This window comes from Salarias fasciatus, chromosome 1, assembly GCF_902148845.1.
Source record: "Salarias fasciatus chromosome 1, fSalaFa1.1, whole genome shotgun sequence".
Classification (NCBI taxonomy): domain Eukaryota; kingdom Metazoa; phylum Chordata; class Actinopteri; order Blenniiformes; family Blenniidae; genus Salarias; species Salarias fasciatus.
The window spans coordinates 31,700,984-31,720,819 of NC_043745.1; the positions used below are offsets into that span (position 1 = coordinate 31,700,984).

Here is a 19,836-nt window from a genome sequence, read left to right on the forward strand (position 1 = left end):
TAAGAAATAAGGAAAAAAAACATCCTTATGCGATTTATATCTGCGTCATCCAAGTTAGGGTTGCAGGAATTGTATCCAAGCTCCAAACACACTGGCCCTGAAATAAGAATGTATCCGGGGGACTTGGAAACCCCCACCTGAGCGGAGGAGTTAGAAGATTTAAAACAGATCCTTGAAAGAAAGCGAAGCTCCGCTGGTGGCTGCAACTCCACATCAGGATATTTCCTCCTCAGAGGAGGTGAAGGGACGAGGATTAGACCTGATCTCTGGTCAGCTGACTCACTCCGCTGTCGCGCTGTGTGTGAAGCAGCCAAAAGGTTTACAGTGCAGCGCAGATTGAAGTATCCATACAGTGTTAGGAATGCCTTATCACAGAAGTCTGTCTGCCATGCGTTAAGGTTCACAAAATCCATGAAGTGTTTCTCGTTTTAACTGGTGGAGAAAAACTTTGTTTAATTTGTGGTGTATCTTTGTGATTCACTCGTGTTTTGACAGATTGCAGGATTTCACACCTTCTTTCAGTGAAAACCCTGAAATGAGAAACAAAAAAATGGGTGATTTTAGTAGAAAAGAAAAAAGTGCTCGCTGACAGTTTGATCGAAAGAAGGCAAGCTTAAAAAAAAGCTTGTGAATCAGAGTGAAAATGTTCATGCTGAAACCGACTGACTCTGTCAGGATGAATAATAACGATGCGTAGTTTGAACTGAGAAGCGTGGCTTGTTATGTGACGTGTTCATGTTGTTGTGTCTTAATGAGGAAAATTGTCATGAATGTGTTTCAGAATCACAACAAACTTGTGTTTCATATGATTCATTTTGATTCCAGCGTGTCACACAGGCTGTGCACCCATATTTATTTTTATTTTTAAATACAAGACGTGTTTCTAAAGTGCGTGTTTGCCGTGTCACAGAAGACGCTTGGGTTTTGATCGTATCAAAACTTTGTGAAAAACGTTGAACTCCGAGCGGTGTTGTCACTGACTGTGCCTCCTGTTTGCCAATATCCACGTTTTATGTGGAAACCTTTCTAATAAAGTGTGTCATCTTTCGAACGTGTGCCGGTGGCCTTCAACTGAAATACGATCTGCGCAGTTGGGAGCTGGATGGGCTTTGACTGCCTCATCCTTTTAATGTGAGATAACGGAGTGTGCTAGGACATGTTGCACCAGGCAGACGGACCCGATCTCAGACGGGATTTTAGATAATTCTCATGGAAAAACTGACGGCATTGCAGCTCACGGCCAATTTCTAAGTTGTTTCAAAATCTATAAGTCTCCACAAACTGGTACTCATGTGTCATTTGCTATTTTTTTGGTGCAGTGGAAGACAAAAAATAAGAGGTAAGTTTGAACCTGATCATGAGATTCCTTGGATTGTGTTCTTTTGAGATCCTGTCCTCATGTGCAATCTGGTGGTTGCCATAGTAATTTTCTTTAAACTATTTAATACCTTTTATACCTCCATATGGTTGTTTTTATCCTAAACAGGTGTTTGAAATGTTTGTTTTTTTAATTCTGTTTTTGCAGATTTTCTGTCTATTCTGGGGGAAACTGCTAACACATTTAATAAACTCAGAATCCTGGGATAATTTCCTTCAAAGGAAATACATTTTACACCACTAAGTGGGAAAAGAGAGTGGAAATAGGCGTCCAACTGCGATGTGCAAATTGGACATCAGTTTTCTCACTTCTACCTTTATAGTCCTTCCAAACTCTGCACAAAGTGTGTCTTTTTTTCCACCCACCATCGGTTCTTCTTCCACAAGACAGGAACAAGCTGCTCACCAAGCACAGCTGGATGCACCCAAAAGCCACCGTTTCCCAAAAAGGAAAAACAGATGTTCCAAGCAAAATGACTAAATCATTTGTCAGCATCAAAGAAAACAACACTGCATCAAACAACCTGTGCCTGATGGGGTGATCTCACTACAGCAGCTGAATGTTTTACAGCAGGCTCCTTCAGTTATGACATATCGCCAAATCCAATTTCACTTTCGAGCCCCACTGATTTGGCTCAAACCCAAATGTATCTGTTGGGTGCATTTAGCAGGTTCACTTTCTGGAGTCCACGTTCTTTTGAACTATTTTTGGCTAATTTCAGTTTTAACTTTGTATTCCAACTATTGGATGAACACACCTAAAATTTGATCTAAATGCATTCAAAAACCGTTGAATTAAAATAGAAAAAGACTAATTGTTTACTGTACAAACAACAAATGCATTTAACAAGCCATTTCGATGTTCACAGGAGCATGATCAGGCGCAGTGCACCCTTCACATTCAGCAGCAAATTTCCCCACTTTCCAGCAACTAAACACAAACACTGCAAGACAGTTGGAAATGGATGACGATGTCCCAGAAGCCTCCAGTCGTGCCTCCTGTGGACCCGCTCAGTGTGAGCAGAATCTCCTCTACTGGATCATTCATCTACTTCACTCCTATTATTGTTTTGTTTGGATTGTTTCTTATTGTTGATGATTATTGTACTGTGAAGCACTTTGGCTGGCCGTAGGCTTTTTTAAATGTGCCGTGTTAATGAAGTTGATATTGGCACTGGCATCAGCAGGGCCTTTTCCGACAGCTCCACCATTCGCTCACAAACAACAGTGTTTTTCTGCCCGTAGCTTTAAGCTGCAGGGCGGCGACCCTCTCATCCAATAGGTCAAGCTCGGCCTGTGTGCCGACCAGTCGGAGGCTTGTGTGAATCCCCTCGGCCACCCGGTGCTTCTCATCCTGTGCAACGCCGGAGTGCACAAGTACTTTACTGGTAACTGTGAGTAAAAAGCAACTGATTATTTAGAAAGCTGTGCTCCTTTTAACGCTTTCCTTCATTTAGGCCTGTCTTAATAAGCTGCACATAACTGTAAAACATCAAGAAAATATCACGAGAAAAAAATGTAATCTATGACAAGAAGAAGAAACAACAAAACAGCTGAGATACACTACCAAGGTGCAGACAGCTCTGCAGCGCTCCGACTGTTTCTCGCTACAACAAAAGTTAACTGTTTCTACACAAAATGTGTTTTTTTAAATGAGATTGTAGAGAGGTGCTTGTATATTCAGAGAATGCAAAATGTGAATAACGAGAGAATGAATATCTGAAAAAAAAACAACTTTTTTTAAGTATGATAGCTGTAATAATAATGTAACCACAATGAAACATAAACATAACTTTTGGTGGTAAAAGGGTTATGGCCAGCAAAAAAGGATTGTGAGATGAAAGCTGTTAAAAAAAAAAACATGTCTGGTATGGTGTCTTCGGAGCTCTTAGGTCACATCTCACATCCTTAGTCCTGTGAAAATCATCTCTGAATCGGCCCCGTTGAAAAAAGCACAGATACAGCATCACATGACTTTATACCCCAGTGTCAAATTGCACCACACGGCATCTTTGTTCCACACAGACGTCAGCAGCAGTCTGAAACACTTCTTTTTGTTTTTTTCCCCAGGTCTGGTGTGAAACAAGAGGTGAAAATTACTGAGAGGTGTGAGTGAGAGATTAAAAAAAAAAAAAAAAAAAAAAAGCTGGAACTGGTGCAGGATATGTAACACATCTGTAACACTGAGAAAAAAATAGATAAATAAATAAACAAAGTGCATAGTGGCTCAAAGTAGCTTTGCTCCAGATGGCAGATTACTCCAGAGCCCAGGTTGGTCTCAGCTTCAGGAATTCCCAGATGAAAACAGTTCACCTGGAGTGAGGGACACATCCAGGGAGTAACGACAGAAACAACATCCAAGGCTGCTCAGGCCACACTGTTTACACGCTGGATCTTCCAGAGGGCAGGAGGCAGGTCAGGGTGTGACCACTGGAATTTTGCGATGAGGAAGGGATCCAGGATGTGCCGAGCCGACTCCCAGGAACGCTCCTCTGGACCTCCCAGTCCACCATGCTCCCAAAGGACCCCTACAAGGCACTACAAATCCACCAAACATATGTGGACTGGTTGTGAACGAGAAAAACTAAAGGATGCATTTCATGCACATAAGATGTGTGATTATAAATAATGCTAAAGAGATTACGCCATAATAAAACTTCTTAATAACAGGAAACAAGCCTCTAACCCCAAAATGGATTTCTCTCTGAAAAACAACCCATATATGGTGCTGGTTGGGGAATTTTTGGTGATTGAGAGCCAAAGATGACGAGTCAAGGTGTTGACGATGCACAAGGGGGATTTATTAAGGATTGCGGAGGATACACACACAGATCAGCTGATGGAGAGAGAGGCTGCTGCCCCGAGGAGAATCCGACCCAACTCTGGCAAAGATTACAGCAATGCCATGTCATATGGTCAGAGCTCACGAGAATAGCAGGTGTTGTTTCACAGGCAAAAACATGTTGATTCTCAGGGGAAAGCTCTTGACACCAAGTGACTTCAGACAAAAAAGCGTCCTCTGCACTGTGCTTCTGAGAACTTGAAAACAAAGCATTATTCCATATCAGTGCTTAACCTTGAAAACCTACAAATTGGGTTAAATAATAGCCCTATAACCCAGTAAATGGGTTAGTCTTCATAAAAACAACACAAACATTTGACTCAACACTAGCAGCTCATAAACTGGGTTACCACAATAACCCAAAATAACCCAGCATTTTTTAGTGTGTGACAGAGGGTTCTGCCAGACGTTCCCAGCAGACCCTCACAACACGTTCAGGTCTGCCAAGTCTGTCCGGGTTCCTCCTCCGCCAGCAGATCCAGCTCACCACCGGGCGGTGATCGGTCCGCAGCTCTGCTCCTCGCTTCACCGTCCCGGACACACGGCCGGAGGTCTGACAACGCAACAACAGAGCCGATCATCGACCTCTGGCCCAGGCTGTCCTACGGACACCCCTGTGCTCCAACATGGCGTTCATTATGGACACACATAAGAGAACACTGCTGCCCAGTTGGAGCCAGACTCGATGCAGCCTGGCTCACTGCCATGCACACACACACACACACACAAAGACGAAAAAGAGTAAAACTTAAAGTTAAACTTTTACTGTTTTATTTGGATTTTCATTTCATAATCAAAGTGGAAAATTGGTGTGATTTCCTTTAAAGTAAATGTATTCACACAGATTTTCTCAATTTGATTTGACCTTGCTACACAGTGAGTCTCCTAAAGCCACCTTTCTCCTCCTCCTTTCTTGATTCACCAAAGTTACTATTCAAATCACATGACAGACTGACTGAGGACTGACTGCTAATTTCTAGACTAATAAATTTATGAACATTTGCAATCTCTCACACTGTTTTAGGGAGTCAATCAAACTTCACAGCCTGAATAAAAAAATGTTTTATACATGTTGTTTTCATGTATCTGTTTTTATCTTGATCTTTTCAAGTTGACAGACACTTGATATATGAGTGAAACGCAACTGATCTGCCAGCTTCCAGCACCTTTCACCTCTTGTTTTATCATCACACGTCCATGCAGCCAAACACAATTTGCATGTGAATTGATTTGTCTAAAGATACACTAAACATCAATCAAAAATAGATTCGCGAGCGCCGCCAATTACATCTCCTCCCATCTCCCGGATGTAATCAGGCATCAAACAGCAGAGCGGAGTCGTGAATCTGGCTTCCAGCTCTTTGTTCTTTGTACAACTTCCATAAAATATCTGCAGCCGTCGCACAACAGCAAGACTGATGGCGGCGCAGATGTTCCTGTAGTGGAAACAAGGTTATCACTGCCTGGTGTGCAAGTCCTCCACGTGTGTTTCTATTTTCCATAACTTTCAAAGATGACTAAGAAGAAACAAATGATTAAAAAATATATATATATATGCCGGTTTAAACATAAAATACCAAATTGTCTTATCCTTTTTTTTTAATCACCTCAATCTGCAAAGTCAAGGTGACAGAGCTGAAGTGAATCCAGGCTGACTTTAGCCAAAGGCAGGGCCAAAGGAGGAAAAGCTTATCCAGATGCACAGGGAGAACATGCAAACTCCTCACAGTAAGACCTGAGCCAAGGATTAAACTCACCTCCAATCGCTTTCGATGTCATGTTTTCATGCCTCATGTTGGCCATTACACTTGTTTGTGAGGTCAATAACAGACACCAAGGTTTTGCAATAAATCAGGTAAAGTCAGAATAATTGTAAAGAATTTTTAATAACGTTGTGGGATTTAAATTTCCTGGTATGTTCCAGTGAGAGTGCAGCATTCATTATATATTTACTGAAACATTACTTTTAATGACACTGAGTGCATAAACAGCAGGTCTGACTGATTTAAACATGAAATCCACCTCTCACAGTTACGGGGACAAAAACATTAGAAAACAGGAAACATGTCAAATAAATATTTTATTTGCGGACAATCAAAAATACGGACAGAGAAATACAGAGAAATACGGGCCGCACGGTGGCGCGGTGGTTAGCGCTCTTGCCTCACAGCAAGAAGGTCTTGGGTTCAAATACCGGCCGGGGCTCCGGGCCTCCGGGCCTTTCTGTGTGGAGTTTGCATGTTCTCCCCGTGTGCGTGTGGGTTCCCTCCGGGTACTCCGGCTTCCTCCCATGGTCCAAAAACATGCATGTCAGGTTAATTGATCACCCTAAATTGCCCCTAGGTGTGAATGTGAGTGTGCATGGTTGTCTGTCTGTCTATGTCAGCCCTGCGACAGACTGGCGAACTGTCCAGGGTGTACCCTGCCCTCGCCTGCAGCAGCTGGGATCGGCTCCAGCCACCCGCAACCCCGAAAGAGAGAAGTGGCAAAGAAGATGGATGGACAATCAAAACTCCTCAGATCAAGAAAATCAAGTCAAAGCTTTCAGAAATCAACACAAAATGGGAAAAAAAAACTCAATCAAAACATTATTTTATATTTTTCTTTACTTTTATTCAACTATCAAATGATTATCAATACTTATTCAGCCACATTTTCTCTCACATTTTGATCTCCAGTGCTACATTTGGATGATTCTTCTCATTTCTTGTTTACATTGATGTTGTTGTAGGTATGACTTTTAATGAAGGATCTATGATTATTGACATTTAGAAGTAATAAAAAGCAGGCATTTTTAAAATGTGTCATGGTGCTCATTTACACTGATCAAAAGTCATTAAAAACGTTCAAAAAATGTTTAATGTTCCTCGACTTGGCCAAGTTGTTCTCTTTTCTTTTCACACATTTTACTGCCGTTCCTGTTTCCCCACCGTCCCGTGTTCGGCATTAGCATCCAAGATTCTCCATCAAATCCTCTACATTTCTGCGTATCATCTCTGAAGCGGTCGGGCCTGACGATGCTGTGGCTGATTCCTCTGCCGGTCGACACAAACGCCCAGTTTGCTTATTTTTGTGAAAAAGTCAAACCTTTAGCGGCGAGCAGAGGCGACCTGTCACTCCTCCGCTTTTGTTGCCGCCTGCAGAAGGAGGTGAAGACAGGAACACGAGAAAAGTTCTCATGAAGCGCTTCCAACAAGTTGTCACGTTATTTCCACATCAATTCTTCATCAATCCCTACAAGACGTTCCTTCTGCGGTTAATAAATATTTGAATTCAATATGTTTTAGGATAAGAGCAGCTGATAATAACAGTTCTAACTTAATTTAAAAGGGGTCTATTTTTTTTAATTATGCTGACCAAAGAAATTCCAAAATAAAGTTTTATAGATTTCATAGTGAATTACCCAGAATTACCCAGAAATTTGTAACACAAATGTATTGAAATCAGTCATATATTTATATCCATGAACACTTGAAAAATAAAAACTTTTTCAAATATCAAAAGTTCCACAGCAAACTTTGTGTTAAGTTGTGACTTTGCAAATCAAAACACAGACTCACTTTCTGTGCACTGGCCGCCATCAGAGCGTCCAGCTCTGGCTGCCAGCCGAGGGCGTCCACCAGGGCCTGCACGCCGCCGACCACGTCACCGAGCTGCACCACGTCCTGCAGCCGGCGGCTCCAGGCGAAGGGCCCCACGGCGTCCCTGTTGATGAGCAGGCGGGGAACGGAGCTGCGAACGGCTCCGGCCAGGCTGGCAAACGGCTCCACCTGCAGAGGAGAGCGTGGACCGCAGCAGGCGTGACCACATTTAAGTGATCATGTTAAAATGTCCTAAATCTGATATTCTAAATTCATGTAAATTCGCGCTGACCTCCAGAGACGTGCCCATGACGATGAGCAGGTCCGCCAGCGGGAAGTCTGTGAGGTACTTCATGAAATGTCGAGGGAGCTCTTCCCCAAAAAACACGATGTCCGGCTTGACCACGCCCTTACAGGTGGGGCACTTGGGCACTTTCCCACTCATCACGTCTGGCTAACAAGACACCGCATGAATCAAAATCATAGAAAGACCGTCAATAAAATCTTTTAAAACAAAACCTGCATTTTTCAACTAAAGCAGTTGTCTTTGTTTTAATGTGATGGAAACTACTGGAAATCCGAGTCTGAAAAGGTCATCATGGTCGATGTGACTCACTCGGAGGTCCTTGTCCTCATATTTCCGGAGGCACACGGTGCAGGTGGCCGTGGCGAAGGTCCCGTGAGCCTCCACCAGCATCTCTGGAGGAATCCCCGCCACTTGTTTCAGACACAAGAAGACAAGCTCTGTAATGACAGCAGAACCTCCGAGGCGAGAGCTGATTCAAGACCTACGTCTTTCCAGGCCGTCTATGTTCTGCGTGTACATCCGCAGCAGCTGATTCTTCTCGTGCAGCAGGCGAACAAAGTAGTGCGTCAGGTTGGGCTGGTAGTTTCCGGGGTACAGCTCTTTGGCCAGGGCAAAGAAGGGCTTTGGGTTTCTGTGGAAGAAGTTGATCTCGAATATGGCCTCGGCATACGGCAGGTCGTACTGCTGCAGGTTGTCATAGAGGCCGCTGCCTGGAGACCTGAAATCAATCATCCATCTCATGCATTCATCAAATCTTCACAATAACAAGGTTTGAAAGTAGGAAAAAAAAAAAAAAAAAAAAGTACAGCATGTGAAATTTCTACCTGAAATCTGGGATGCCACTGGGAGTACTGATCCCGGCTCCGGCCATCACCACCACCCTCTTGCAGCGCCGCTCTCGGATGCTCCGAGCAACGTCCTGCAGAGTCTGCTGCTCTTCAGAGGCGCCGCCGCCACCGCGGGAGAAAAGGCCACGGGAAGCATGGCGCCACAAAGAAGACGCTCGCCTGCGAAGAAGCACGACTTTTCCCTCAAGTTGTTTCTTTCTAAACATAAACTCCACTGAGATGCTGAAGCGGCCAGTGATTAAATGATGGAAAATGACAGAGTTACTGTGGAAATGTCAAACGAAAGAATAGAACATTTTATTATCGTTCTTTGTGGCGCTGCATATAGAACAGAACACACAGGATGAATAGAACAGAATGAAAGTAAAATATGTATATATGACTAGCATAACCATAGAAGAATTCAACTAACAGAAAAACACACGAAACATTATTTACAAGTGGAGATTTAGAGTCTTATGGCCACAAGAAGGAAGGACCTCCTGGGGCTTTGATTTACACACTGTGCACTTTTGCATTATCAGAATGAGAGATCTACAATATGTCTTTTGGTGTCAGATTGTGGATCAAAGTGGACTTTTTTAATTGGCTCATGAGTCAAGAGATGAACTCTGAACACATGAGTAACTTTTATGTAAATACAAGCCCAACACTTGGTATCAGAAGTAATAATTAGGCTCGATTATGGTGAGCAACATGGAGATTAAGAAAAGGATTTCTTTCTTCTCACTTAAAATCCTCAATATCACGGCCAAGCTGTGAATGGTCGTCGTATTGAACAGAGCGACAAAGAGAGGACAAATCAAAGATTATTTTCAGCTCATGTCCTCAAATTTCTCCAAAATCCCTGCATGGGGGTATTAGCTCAGCAATCAGAGAGAGACAATTAAACATTTAGCATCTCAAAGCTCACATGCCGAATGTGTGAAAAATGGTGAGGATGAAGCATCACTGGGATGTGACGCCTAATTTAGTTACTCCGTCAGTCACTGGTTCTCTAAGATGTCTGAAAATAGTGTTCACACGTTCATCATACTTCAATTAACTTCTTCTCATGTCACACAACTCAAAGATTCACAAGGTGAAATGATGAAACACTGAAATGTTCACGTCATGAATTCTGCCTTCAGAAAGGTGAGCACACTTTTTTTGCAGTGATAAAAGAGGATTTCATCAAAACATGTTATTTGTTTAACGTTTTGATTGCAATTGTTGCTAGATTATGATATATTAAATGTGGGTCTTAATATGTTTGGTGAAACTATAAACATATTTTATAGTCCTATGATTTTGATTCAGCCAAGCTCAATTATCTTGAAGATCTTAACTAATATAATGTCTGTGTGGAGCTGAAATAAAGCCTTGTACTTACTTCGAACTTCAGAAAATTATCATTTATCCAGTTGAATTTTATTGAATGTGGGCACTAATACAAACTTCAGCTCCCCATTTGTACCCTCATTATGCCTTAGTTTTCATGATGTCTCATTATTCAAACACCAAAGGAATCAAAGGCAGATAAAACTTGTCTTTATGAGTTTCTGTGCACCAAGCTTAAACCTGGAAGAAAGATAAAAACCCCCGAATCAATGTTAAACATGTAAAACAGACCAGAGTATTGTACAGTCTGAAGGTCTTATTGGGTTTCACAATGAAAAAATAGCCAGATTATTAGTTTTTCTAATTTGCAATACTATTCAGTTTGTGACAAAAACCTCTGACACAAGTTGAAGTTGCGTTGTTGTCTCCCTGCTCTGTGTGTGTGTGTGTGTGTGTGTGTGTGTGTGTGTGTGTGTGTTCTCGTATTTCTATCCTTGTCGGGGCCAAATGTCCCCACAAGGATAGCAAAACGTGGAACGACGTGCCTTGTGGGGACCTTTTTCCGGTCCTAAGTAGGAGAAACAGTGTTTTCTTGACCATGTTGTTGTTACTGAAAAAAGTAAAAGTGCAAAAACATTTCTTTAGGGTTAGGCTTTGTTGTGGTGTGGGTTAGGGTTAGGGTAAGGGTCAGGGTTAGGGGCTAGACATGAATGGGAGTCAATGGACGGTCCCCACAAGGATAGAAATACAAGACTGCGCGTGTGTGTGTGTGTGTGTGTGTGTGATTACCTGAACAGAGCTACTGCTGCATTTTCACCAGGACGCACACTTAACTGAACACGTCCTACAAACCAATAACAGCGTGTGTTACACACATCATCCTTCACGCGCGGTGACGCACCGTGCGTGTGCACTGACCGTCTGCAGGACGCGTCCTGTTCGCTGCTGCTGCACAGAAGCCCCGGCTCAAACAAAGTGTGACAGATGACATGAGTGAGGAGGAGCGAACTGAAAGAGCCACAACAAGCCTCGTCCTGCACAGAGAACCGTCTGCAGGCTGTCGCTGCGCTACAACATCTTACTTTAAAGGACTAATAGACATTCCCCCCACGGCTCGTGCACATTATCAGCATATAACCATGTAAAAACACTGACCAGTGACTACCTGCTTGGTTAAAGTGGGAAAGCTTTGACCTCGTTCTGACGCAGAGACAGTACCGTAATACACAATGTAGACAGACCTCAGCTTAACACTCACTATGCTATCTCTTGATGAGAAATGTTCCCCGGGGAAATAAAAATCCCATATTGCTAAACTTAAATATACGTTTTCTTTAGCACAATTGTTATGGAGTGTCTGCCTGTCTGAATAAAAGTGTATTTTATCGAAATTAACAATTATACCACATTGCAGTGTCTATTCTGCTCTCTAGTGATCACAATATGAAAGTGCAGTGTACACAGGACCAATGAAATAAAAATAAAAATCATTCAAACACAAACTCGTTTTTTTTTTTTGTTTTTTTTTGTTTTTTTTACAAAACATTCTTTCACAACACAGCGTGTGCTCCAGTTCAGTCGTGATTACACTGAGCATTACATTACCATTGTTTAATGTATTGTTCCTTCCCTCTGTTTACTTTGATCCTCATTCGTTAAATAGTTTGGTCTCTGTACACGCTATAGCTATTGTGAAATGCCTTGTATGCATCCACAAACTGGGCTTTTAAAAATGATTGTCATTTCTCAAAATATTAATGTTTGGAACTTTGGTGTAGACTGTAGAACAAACAGGTATATCTTTTGGAGATGATTATTTCTTTGGTGTCATATGGGTCCAACAGAAATCTCGACTAATATGAATATGAATAATTAAATGATAATAACAATCACAGATGTCAGTTGATATAGAATGGAGGGATAGACATTATTCAAATTCAACTAAATAAACCTGGTATGGAGTATAACTGCTACTATAGAACGCCATAAACAAAAATTTGATTAAATGAAATCTTTTTTAATTATTATTATTCATAGCACATTGTCAACTGGGAAACTGTTCAAATTGTATTAAATGAACTATTGCAATTTGCAGAACCAGTACAAGTTCAATAATACACTAATGAAATTAAGGGAAATGAAAGATAGATAAAGTCACATTTTATTGTTTGGAGGTTTGGGTTTATATAAACTTGTCACACAAAACTATTCCACGGTCGTTTGAGTTGTAGTCCTTTGACCTCTGACGCAGACGACAGTACCGTAATGATAAACGTAGCAGCGGTTTAAGGGCGCAGTGATAGCTGTCTGTACCGTCGGCTTCCATCACTGCTGTATGTCAGTCACTGAGAAATAAACATAGATATTTTAAGAGCCAGTTATTTCTACAAAACGTTGCACACAGAAAGTCACGTAAGTGACTCGAACCGACTCCAAAATGCTACTTTTAATTCCCATCATTCCATGCGTTCAGGAGAGGCGCATGCGCAGAATCACGCGGCAAGCTAGTAGACATTAGCTTCCAGCAACACACTCTCCACTCCAGAAGATCACTAAAGTATTCTCAGCGTCGCCACCATGAAAGATGTCAGCGGTTACCTCAAACAGCAGCAGAGCAACAGCTCCACGCCAGAGATGGCGGCGGAGTGGCATGCGCTGGAGGATTTATACAACAAAAGGTAAAACAAAAACAGCCGTGAGAGTGTTCTGCTAGCCGCTGCTAGGCTCGCTGTCGTTAGCTCATTCATTGGAAGTGAACGCTGAGTCACTCGCGGAGCTAATGCTAATTGCTAACGCGGCTAATGTTAGCTGAAACTCCAGTCACACAGAATCGTATTTTTCTGTTTTATTGTGTACCCACAGTGCCACATCAGATAATAATAAGTTATGAGTTGTTGCTTTATGACTCTGTAACCGTCAACCAGGCTAAAGCCAAGTAAAATAATCAGCCAACATCTAGAATCCAAAGATGCTAATGACGAGTCCACGGTATTCTACATACGAGTGTTTTCTATGTTTCAACATGTACGATAGGTTACTTACATATTATGCAGTGTATCAACCTTTATGGAACTGAGGTTGTCATTGTCGTTATCAATCACCAAACAAATGAAGATATTTAAAAACGTTCACTTAAATTCTCCAATCAGATCCGTTTGTTTTGTATTTTACTCATGTTTCTGTTGTGAATTTGTACGAGTCGCATGAGTTTCTCAATACTATGATCTATGAGAAGTATGTAATTGAAGTATGACTTTTCTGGACCCCAGGAAGAATTGTTGTCACTATTGTGGTAACTATTGGGGATCCTGAAACCATAAACACAGAAGTCCATTTGTTGTGATCGAGTATTCTGCGGTCTTATGTAATTTGCTTGTCATTCGCACAATAAAAAACAATGTGATTTATATTTTTAACAGTAACTGTGTTTTATAGATCGTCAGTTCTTGTATTATTTGAATACTTACTGTTTTAAGAGCTGTTTGGCTTTTGTGCTGTATAACAACACAAATACTGTAGTTCGCTAGATAATCGTATTTAGTATTCCTTATAGTGAGGTATGTTAACTGCACTCTGAAATTCCAATAATATCATTACATCAAGCTTTACGTTTGTGTGACACACATAGACACCTTGTGATTTTTTTTTTTTAACTGCACACAAGTCATACTTTATTCAGAACTCAACATTTCCTATTTAGTTTTTTTAAAAAGCCTATTTTGAGATCACAATATATGTATGTTTGTTAAAACTGAAGGGTAACTAATTCATTCACAGGGAAATGTCATCTCAACATCAGTAGAAAAACTGTTTTGTTCTCAGTTTGGTTTTTGTCTGGTCTAAGTTTAGCTGTTAGTACATATATTTTTTTGAGATTCAAACCATAATCTAAACAAGACTGCTTTTTTGTTTAATCTTGATATTGACCTGTAGTTTTGTACAGGGCACCTCGCTTTTTCAGAAACTTGGATGATCTACTCTCTGTACCGTTTTGTCGGAAAACAAGTGAAAAAGAATTCACTCTCATTGTTCATATTAGCTTTGTAATTTCTTGTGCCATTAGCTTGCTTATATCCCTATCATGGTTGCCTTTCAGATGAGCTGACTGTGTTGAATGCTTTTTCCACAGATTGTGGCATCAGTTGACTCTGAAGCTGACAGATTTTGTGAAAGACCCCTGCTTCAAAACAGGAGATGGCCTCATACAGGTAATTACACTGCTGTCTTATATAAATTTTAAACCTTTGTCTCTCTGGATGAGTGATGTCTGAATGTAAAAGACTAGTTCATCTTAGTGAAGTATGAACACCATTCAAGGCCTGGGTTTATTTTCACGCAGTTTTTAAGAGGAATGTGTCGTTATTTCACTTTGTTTTTTTTTTTTTTCACAGCAAAAATTGCCTGGTAGACTTGAAATGTGTTCCAAGAAAACAGTGATTAGAAGTAATCTTAACCCAAACTCCTCTATAAGAGGTGTGTGATGTGTGTCTGTGTGTGTTTCTTTAATACAAGTTTATGCCAAATTATTGTTTTTTGGATTTGACGGTCTGATATCTGGAAACCTTCAGTCCCACCTAAAAATAAATAAATAAAAAGAGGTGATTTTGAAATTAATTAGGGGGGGAAAAAAAGTTTGACAAAATATTTTTTGGAATTTGCAGACATTTACTATAATATTTTTGAGGAATAATTACAATTTTATCTTCTAAAACCAGTAATCTTGCATCATCCTAGCTTCCTTATTTAGTCACAGTTCTTCCAGACGGCGTTAAATGCTGTGTGAATGTTTGTATCACACCGTAGCCTTAAATGAAGCCAATATGTGTTTGCATTCTTAAAGAAATGAGCTTTCACTTTCATTTACTGCATCAAGCGATCTTTATCAGGAAACGGCAAAATCCAAATCCGAGTTAAAGGTGCTGTAGGCAGGATTTTGCTAGTCAATGCTAATTTTTCTGTGTTTTCTTTGGATTAAATGTTAGAGTATCCATTGATAATCCTTTAGGAGTGCACCATAATTGCACTACCGCGAGGGCGCAGCGTTAACATCTGTCTCTGTTCTGAGCTGAAAAGGAATCTTGACAGCTCCAGGTATCTTTGACCAATCAGAAGAGCCCCTGAGGCTCTAACCATGATTGGTCGAGGGGCGTTTGTCGCACGTTCTTATGGGAGGGGCTTAACTTGCGTAAGGGCGTGATGTCAGAGAAAACAGGACAGGATTGGCTGTGCTGGGTTTCAAATCGCCATATTAGATGGGTCAAATCACCATGGCAGATGGCAGAGATGCGGAATCCTGCCTACAGCACCTTTAAAGTTCCCTTGGTGAACAAAAACTTCAGTTTATGTTAAAGTCAGTCGAACATACCAAAGATCAATTGTAACTCTGAATGAGTAAAACCACAGCAAGCTGGAAAAATGGATTTTAAAAGGTAAAAAGACAAATTACGCTTGATTTGACATGGTGTCCTTTAATTTTGTAACTTACTTAAATGTGATTCTTTCTGTTTTGCCTCCAGTTGTGACCTTTTCTGATTTCTTTTTTGCAGCTTTATGAAAACTTCCTCAGTGACTTTGAACACAGGTAAGATCAACGTGTCTGAAGCTCTCGATCTGAATATTAGTGATTTCAGTTTAGCGCTCCTTCGTCTGATCTGCCCCTCATTTCTTATTTTGGCTTCATTAACAGAATCAACCCACTGTCTCTGGTGGAGATTATACTGTACGTTGCCAGACAAATGTCAGGTAAGGACAAGTAAGACAACATTTTCCAGGGAACACACCTTTTTGTTTTTCATCCAAATGAACGTGTTTTGTTTGTGTGTAGATCCAAAAGATGCCATCACCTTTCTTGAAAAGACCAAAGAAAAGGTGAGTCCACATTTTCACCATGGAAGCTTTGTGAACCAGATATTGGGGATTTGTTTAAACCATGTGACCGTTCTCGTGTTGCTCAGGTGAAAAGCAGCGAAGAAGCCGTAATCCTGTGCAAGACGTCGATCGGCAGCCTCAAACTGGAGATCAATGATCTCCCGGCCACAAAGGTGAAGCCTCCCAAACTCCTGGCAGCCTGCTGACGCACAACCCGGCTCGCGCCTGGTTCACACGCCGCACAACTCCAGCTGTCGGAAGATTTGCACAGGATGAGAAAGAGCTGCAATAACCTGTTAATCACAACAGAACCTGTGAATTACAACTCGCACACGAATGTGTGATTCCCTCTCTCATTAAAATAGCACAAAGGTGTCGGCGCATCATTCCCTTGTAGACACACCCAGAAGTTTCCAATCAGTCACACGAAAAGTGAACCTGAACAATCTGAAGACTTCATTGTACCAACATATCATTTGTTTATCTGTATAGTGTAACTTTCTTTATTTTGGAAGCTTTTATTTTAAGGAAAATCCCACCCAATAGAGACACGTCTATCAATCTGTTCAGATAATGAAAACAGGTGTTTTTATAATCCAACCGTCCGGTCGTATTCGATGCTGGAACTGAGACAGGTACAGCTTTAGCAAGTTAACACAAAGAGAAACGCATTCACACCTCGACTGGATTTAGAATCACAGTTTAACACCGGGGTCCACAACATTTACAGCCTAAAAACCTGTTTTCCTCCTCTCAGTAAATAGAAAGCATGTTTTCTTTCAACATGAAGATAAGACAGCTGACATCCTTTTATGTACAGTTTCATTATTTTTCCCCAAAATATCAATTATGTTTCATTAGTAAAATTTATGACCAAGGTTAAAAATCGCCAACACTCTTGGTCGACTGTTGTCAGATGCTGCAATAAAAATGAAACGGCAGCAAACTCGTATGAGGAGCAGAAAATGGCTGGTTTGTGAAATTAAACACTGAAATTTAACAAAATATGGAAGGTTCAAACTCAGGAAGGCAAATGAGCAGCAAACCCTGTTCGTGCTCATGTATTATCTCCTAATGGGTTCTTATGTCTTGGCTGTTTTCAGAAAATCATCGAGGAGGTGGAGGAGATGCTGAACAACCTGCCCGGGGTGACCTCCGTCCACGGACGATTTTATGACCTCTCCAGCAAATATTACCGCATCATTGGGAATCATGCGTCTTACTACAAAGACGCTCTGCGCTACCTTGGCTGTGTGGACATCAAAGACCTCCCAGGTGACGCCACAGCGCGATCCACACTGAAACTGAAGCCAGTTAAAACACAGCTCAGTTTGTCACGGTCGTCGTCTTTAACTCCACAGAGACAGAGAAGCAGGAGAGGGCGTTCACACTCGGTCTGGCCGGACTCTTAGGAGAAGGAGTTTACAACTTTGGAGAGCTGGTGCGTTTTTCACATGTCGTTTTATTGTGGAAACAGTGTTGGGTGTGTGTGTGTGTGAGCGTTGTTGAGCTGTTTGTGTGGATTTTTCGCAGCTCATGCATCCCGTGCTGGAGTCTCTGAGGAACACAGACAAACAGTGGCTCATCGACACTTTATACGCCTTCAATGGAGGCAACGTGGAGAAGTTCCAGGGCTTCAAGTCCGCCTGGGGCCAGCAGGTGAGCCACACTGATGACATACTGGAGTGAACTGTATGTAGAAAATCAACATGGATTTTGAAGGCAGTTGAAGTTAAGAAGTGTTTGTAATGAATTGACCATCCTACAGTTCTGTATTTGACATTATTGCGGTCTAATCAACAATCAGTCTCCTTTAAAGCTCAATAACTTTTTTCCTCTTTTGATCGCAGCCTGACCTCGCCGCACATGAAGCTAAACTGATGCAGAAGATCCAGCTGCTCTGCGTGATGGAGGTGCGACTCTAACCTGCACAAGTGAAGCAGAAAGACAGAAAGACAACAGAAAGCCTTGTTTACTCGTAACAAAAGGAGGATTGATTTGATGACTGGAGCCAGACCGAGTTCCTGTTTCTGTCTCTGAAGACTCCCAGTCCCACCTTGTCTCCTCTCTTTCAGATGACTTTCACCCGTCCTGCCAATCACAGACAGCTGACCTTCACCGAAATCGCTCAGAGTGCCAAAATCCCTGTGAATGAGGTTGGTGCCACCAGCGTTGTTTTCAACCTGCTTCTCAATGATAAGAAATAAAAACAGTGATTACCAGCGAGGCCGTGCGGCTGCAGCTGGAACATCCGGTCGAGATTGATTTATAGACTGTATCGAACTTCATGGAGGATGCCTGCACACGTATGTAGGCCACAGAAATGGCTGTTAATAGTGTTTTGATTCTCAGTGGATCTTTGTTAGGTCAGCACTTGTTTTTGTTTTTCTGTAGCACAAAACATGCTTCTGTACTAATGGTGATAAATGAAGACTGAAAACAAAAGACAGTCCAGAAAGACGTACTCTACGTTGACATTGTGGTGTTTGTTTTCTTGCAGGTGGAGCTGCTGGTGATGAAGGCTCTGTCTGTGGGTCTGATCAAAGGGAACATCGATGAGGTGGACCAGAAGGTGCAGATGACCTGGGTGCAGCCGCGAGTGCTCGACCTGCAGCAGGTGGTGATCACTTTCATTCCTCCACACCTAAATACTATCAGGGTTTCTTAACATCATACACAAATTTTTATAGTTTCTTTTTACGTTTGCCATTCATAACGTCAAGCATACATTTTGGCGCAAAGCAAATTAGTAAATGGACGGAGCTTCGTGTTTCCATGACTACTGGAACGCTGCAGTTACGAGACAACGCACTGAGAATGTTTTTGGTTTCATGGAGAAGAGATTAAAGTCTCATTCCATGAGACGATGACTGATCACAGCGTTCACGTCACTGTTCTGGTTGTCGTGTGCAGCTGTGTATCTGTAAAGTTGACTTCTCGGCTCAAATGTAATCTAGTGCGAGCATAACTGTCTATTTAAATATGCCCAATGTAAATGCATTTCGGATTGTTCTTACTCAAACAATAAAACTGCTGTAATGATTGCAATTCATCCACTGCACCTTCCTTCCCACCCATCATACCCAGTTTGTCAATAGTCAGAGATGAAGATGCTGAATCTAAAGACTTGAATCAGATTGTTGTACAGTCTTGCCCCCCCCCCCCCCCCCCCCCCCCCCCCCCCCCCCCGGATGAGAGCTGTAATCCTGCTGTGTGTTTCAGATTAAAGGGATGAAGGAGCGTCTGGACTTCTGGTGCGGAGACGTTAAGGACATGGCCATGCTGGTGGAGCAGCAGGCTCACGACATCCTCACCTGATCACCACCAGTCCTCAGAGGGAGAAAACCTCCCCGCTCATCTCTTTTCTTCCTTTCTTTCTTTTTACCGCTCATCCTTTCATCCTTTGTTTCTGTCTGCGTTTGTTATGGAACTGTATATTACACCGAGGTGTTTTACACAAAAAGTGCTACTTGTAACAATATCCTTGAAAAATACAGACTGAAATATGTCAAAAAACAATAAAAATAAATAAAAGAAAACAAGCTGTTGTTTGTTTAAACAATGCAGTGACATTATGACTGAACTGAAGAAAACCTTATCTTGTAAAAGTTGGAGCTCAGCTATGTCACCCAGCATGAAGCCCCCGCTTCTCTATAAACACCTGGAAAACGATCGGCCCATTTTCTGGAGGGA

The 19,836-nt window shown here is 41.7% G+C and overlaps 3 protein-coding genes across 4 annotated transcripts in view; 2 read left to right on the top strand and 1 right to left on the bottom strand.

Annotated features, from left to right (window-relative positions):
* Window positions 1-6,627: 6,627 nt before the first annotated feature.
* On the bottom strand, window positions 6,628-11,466 carry sirt3 (sirtuin 3). Its single transcript, XM_030120569.1, has 8 exons — window positions 11,194-11,466; window positions 11,065-11,119; window positions 8,932-9,114; window positions 8,593-8,825; window positions 8,417-8,517; window positions 8,093-8,254; window positions 7,780-7,989; window positions 6,628-7,356 (listed from the first exon to the last, which is right to left on the bottom strand). Exons 1-8 carry the CDS (start codon window positions 11,264-11,266, stop codon window positions 7,333-7,335), a joined length of 1,041 nt encoding a protein of 346 aa, XP_029976429.1. The 5' UTR covers window positions 11,267-11,466; the 3' UTR covers window positions 6,628-7,332.
* Window positions 8,890-19,836, top strand: part of jph3a (junctophilin 3a) — a 28,171-nt gene continuing 17,224 nt past the window's right edge. Inside the window, exon 1 of one of the 2 annotated variants that reach the window (XM_030120333.1) lies at window positions 8,890-8,909. The gene's annotated coding sequence lies outside the window, so the exon portion shown is untranslated. Of the gene's footprint in view, window positions 8,910-14,891; window positions 14,907-19,836 lie in introns of those variants that run through there. The other variant, XM_030120255.1, reaches the window with a different exon arrangement.
* On the top strand, window positions 12,751-19,682 carry psmd13 (proteasome 26S subunit, non-ATPase 13). The gene is made up of 13 exons (XM_030120450.1): window positions 12,751-12,953; window positions 14,405-14,483; window positions 15,822-15,856; window positions 15,962-16,017; window positions 16,100-16,143; window positions 16,230-16,316; window positions 17,247-17,418; window positions 17,505-17,584; window positions 17,677-17,802; window positions 17,994-18,056; window positions 18,219-18,299; window positions 18,644-18,760; window positions 19,366-19,682. The coding sequence occupies exons 1-13, from the start codon at window positions 12,853-12,855 to the stop codon at window positions 19,459-19,461; spliced, it is 1,137 nt and encodes a 378-aa protein (XP_029976310.1). The 5' UTR covers window positions 12,751-12,852; the 3' UTR covers window positions 19,462-19,682.

Bases quoted from the DNA above. Each gene is read 5' to 3' on its own strand.
- psmd13 (XM_030120450.1), top strand. From the start codon at position 12,853: ATGAAAGATGTCAGCGGTTACCTCAAACAGCAGCAGAGCAACAGCTCC. The intron at 17,585-17,676 runs GTGCGTTTTTCA...GATTTTTCGCAG, and splicing joins TTTACAACTTTGGAGAGCTG to CTCATGCATCCCGTGCTGGA. The intron at 18,761-19,365 runs GTGGTGATCACT...TGTGTGTTTCAG, and splicing joins GAGTGCTCGACCTGCAGCAG to ATTAAAGGGATGAAGGAGCG.
- sirt3 (XM_030120569.1), bottom strand. From the start codon at position 11,266: ATGTCATCTGTCACACTTTGTTTGAGCCGGGGCTTCTGTGCAGCAGCA. The intron at 8,826-8,931 runs GTAGAAATTTCA...GATTGATTTCAG, and splicing joins AGTGGCATCCCAGATTTCAG to GTCTCCAGGCAGCGGCCTCT. The intron at 7,357-7,779 runs GTGAGTCTGTGT...CTCCTTCTGCAG, and splicing joins TGGCGGCCAGTGCACAGAAA to GCGGCAACAAAAGCGGAGGA.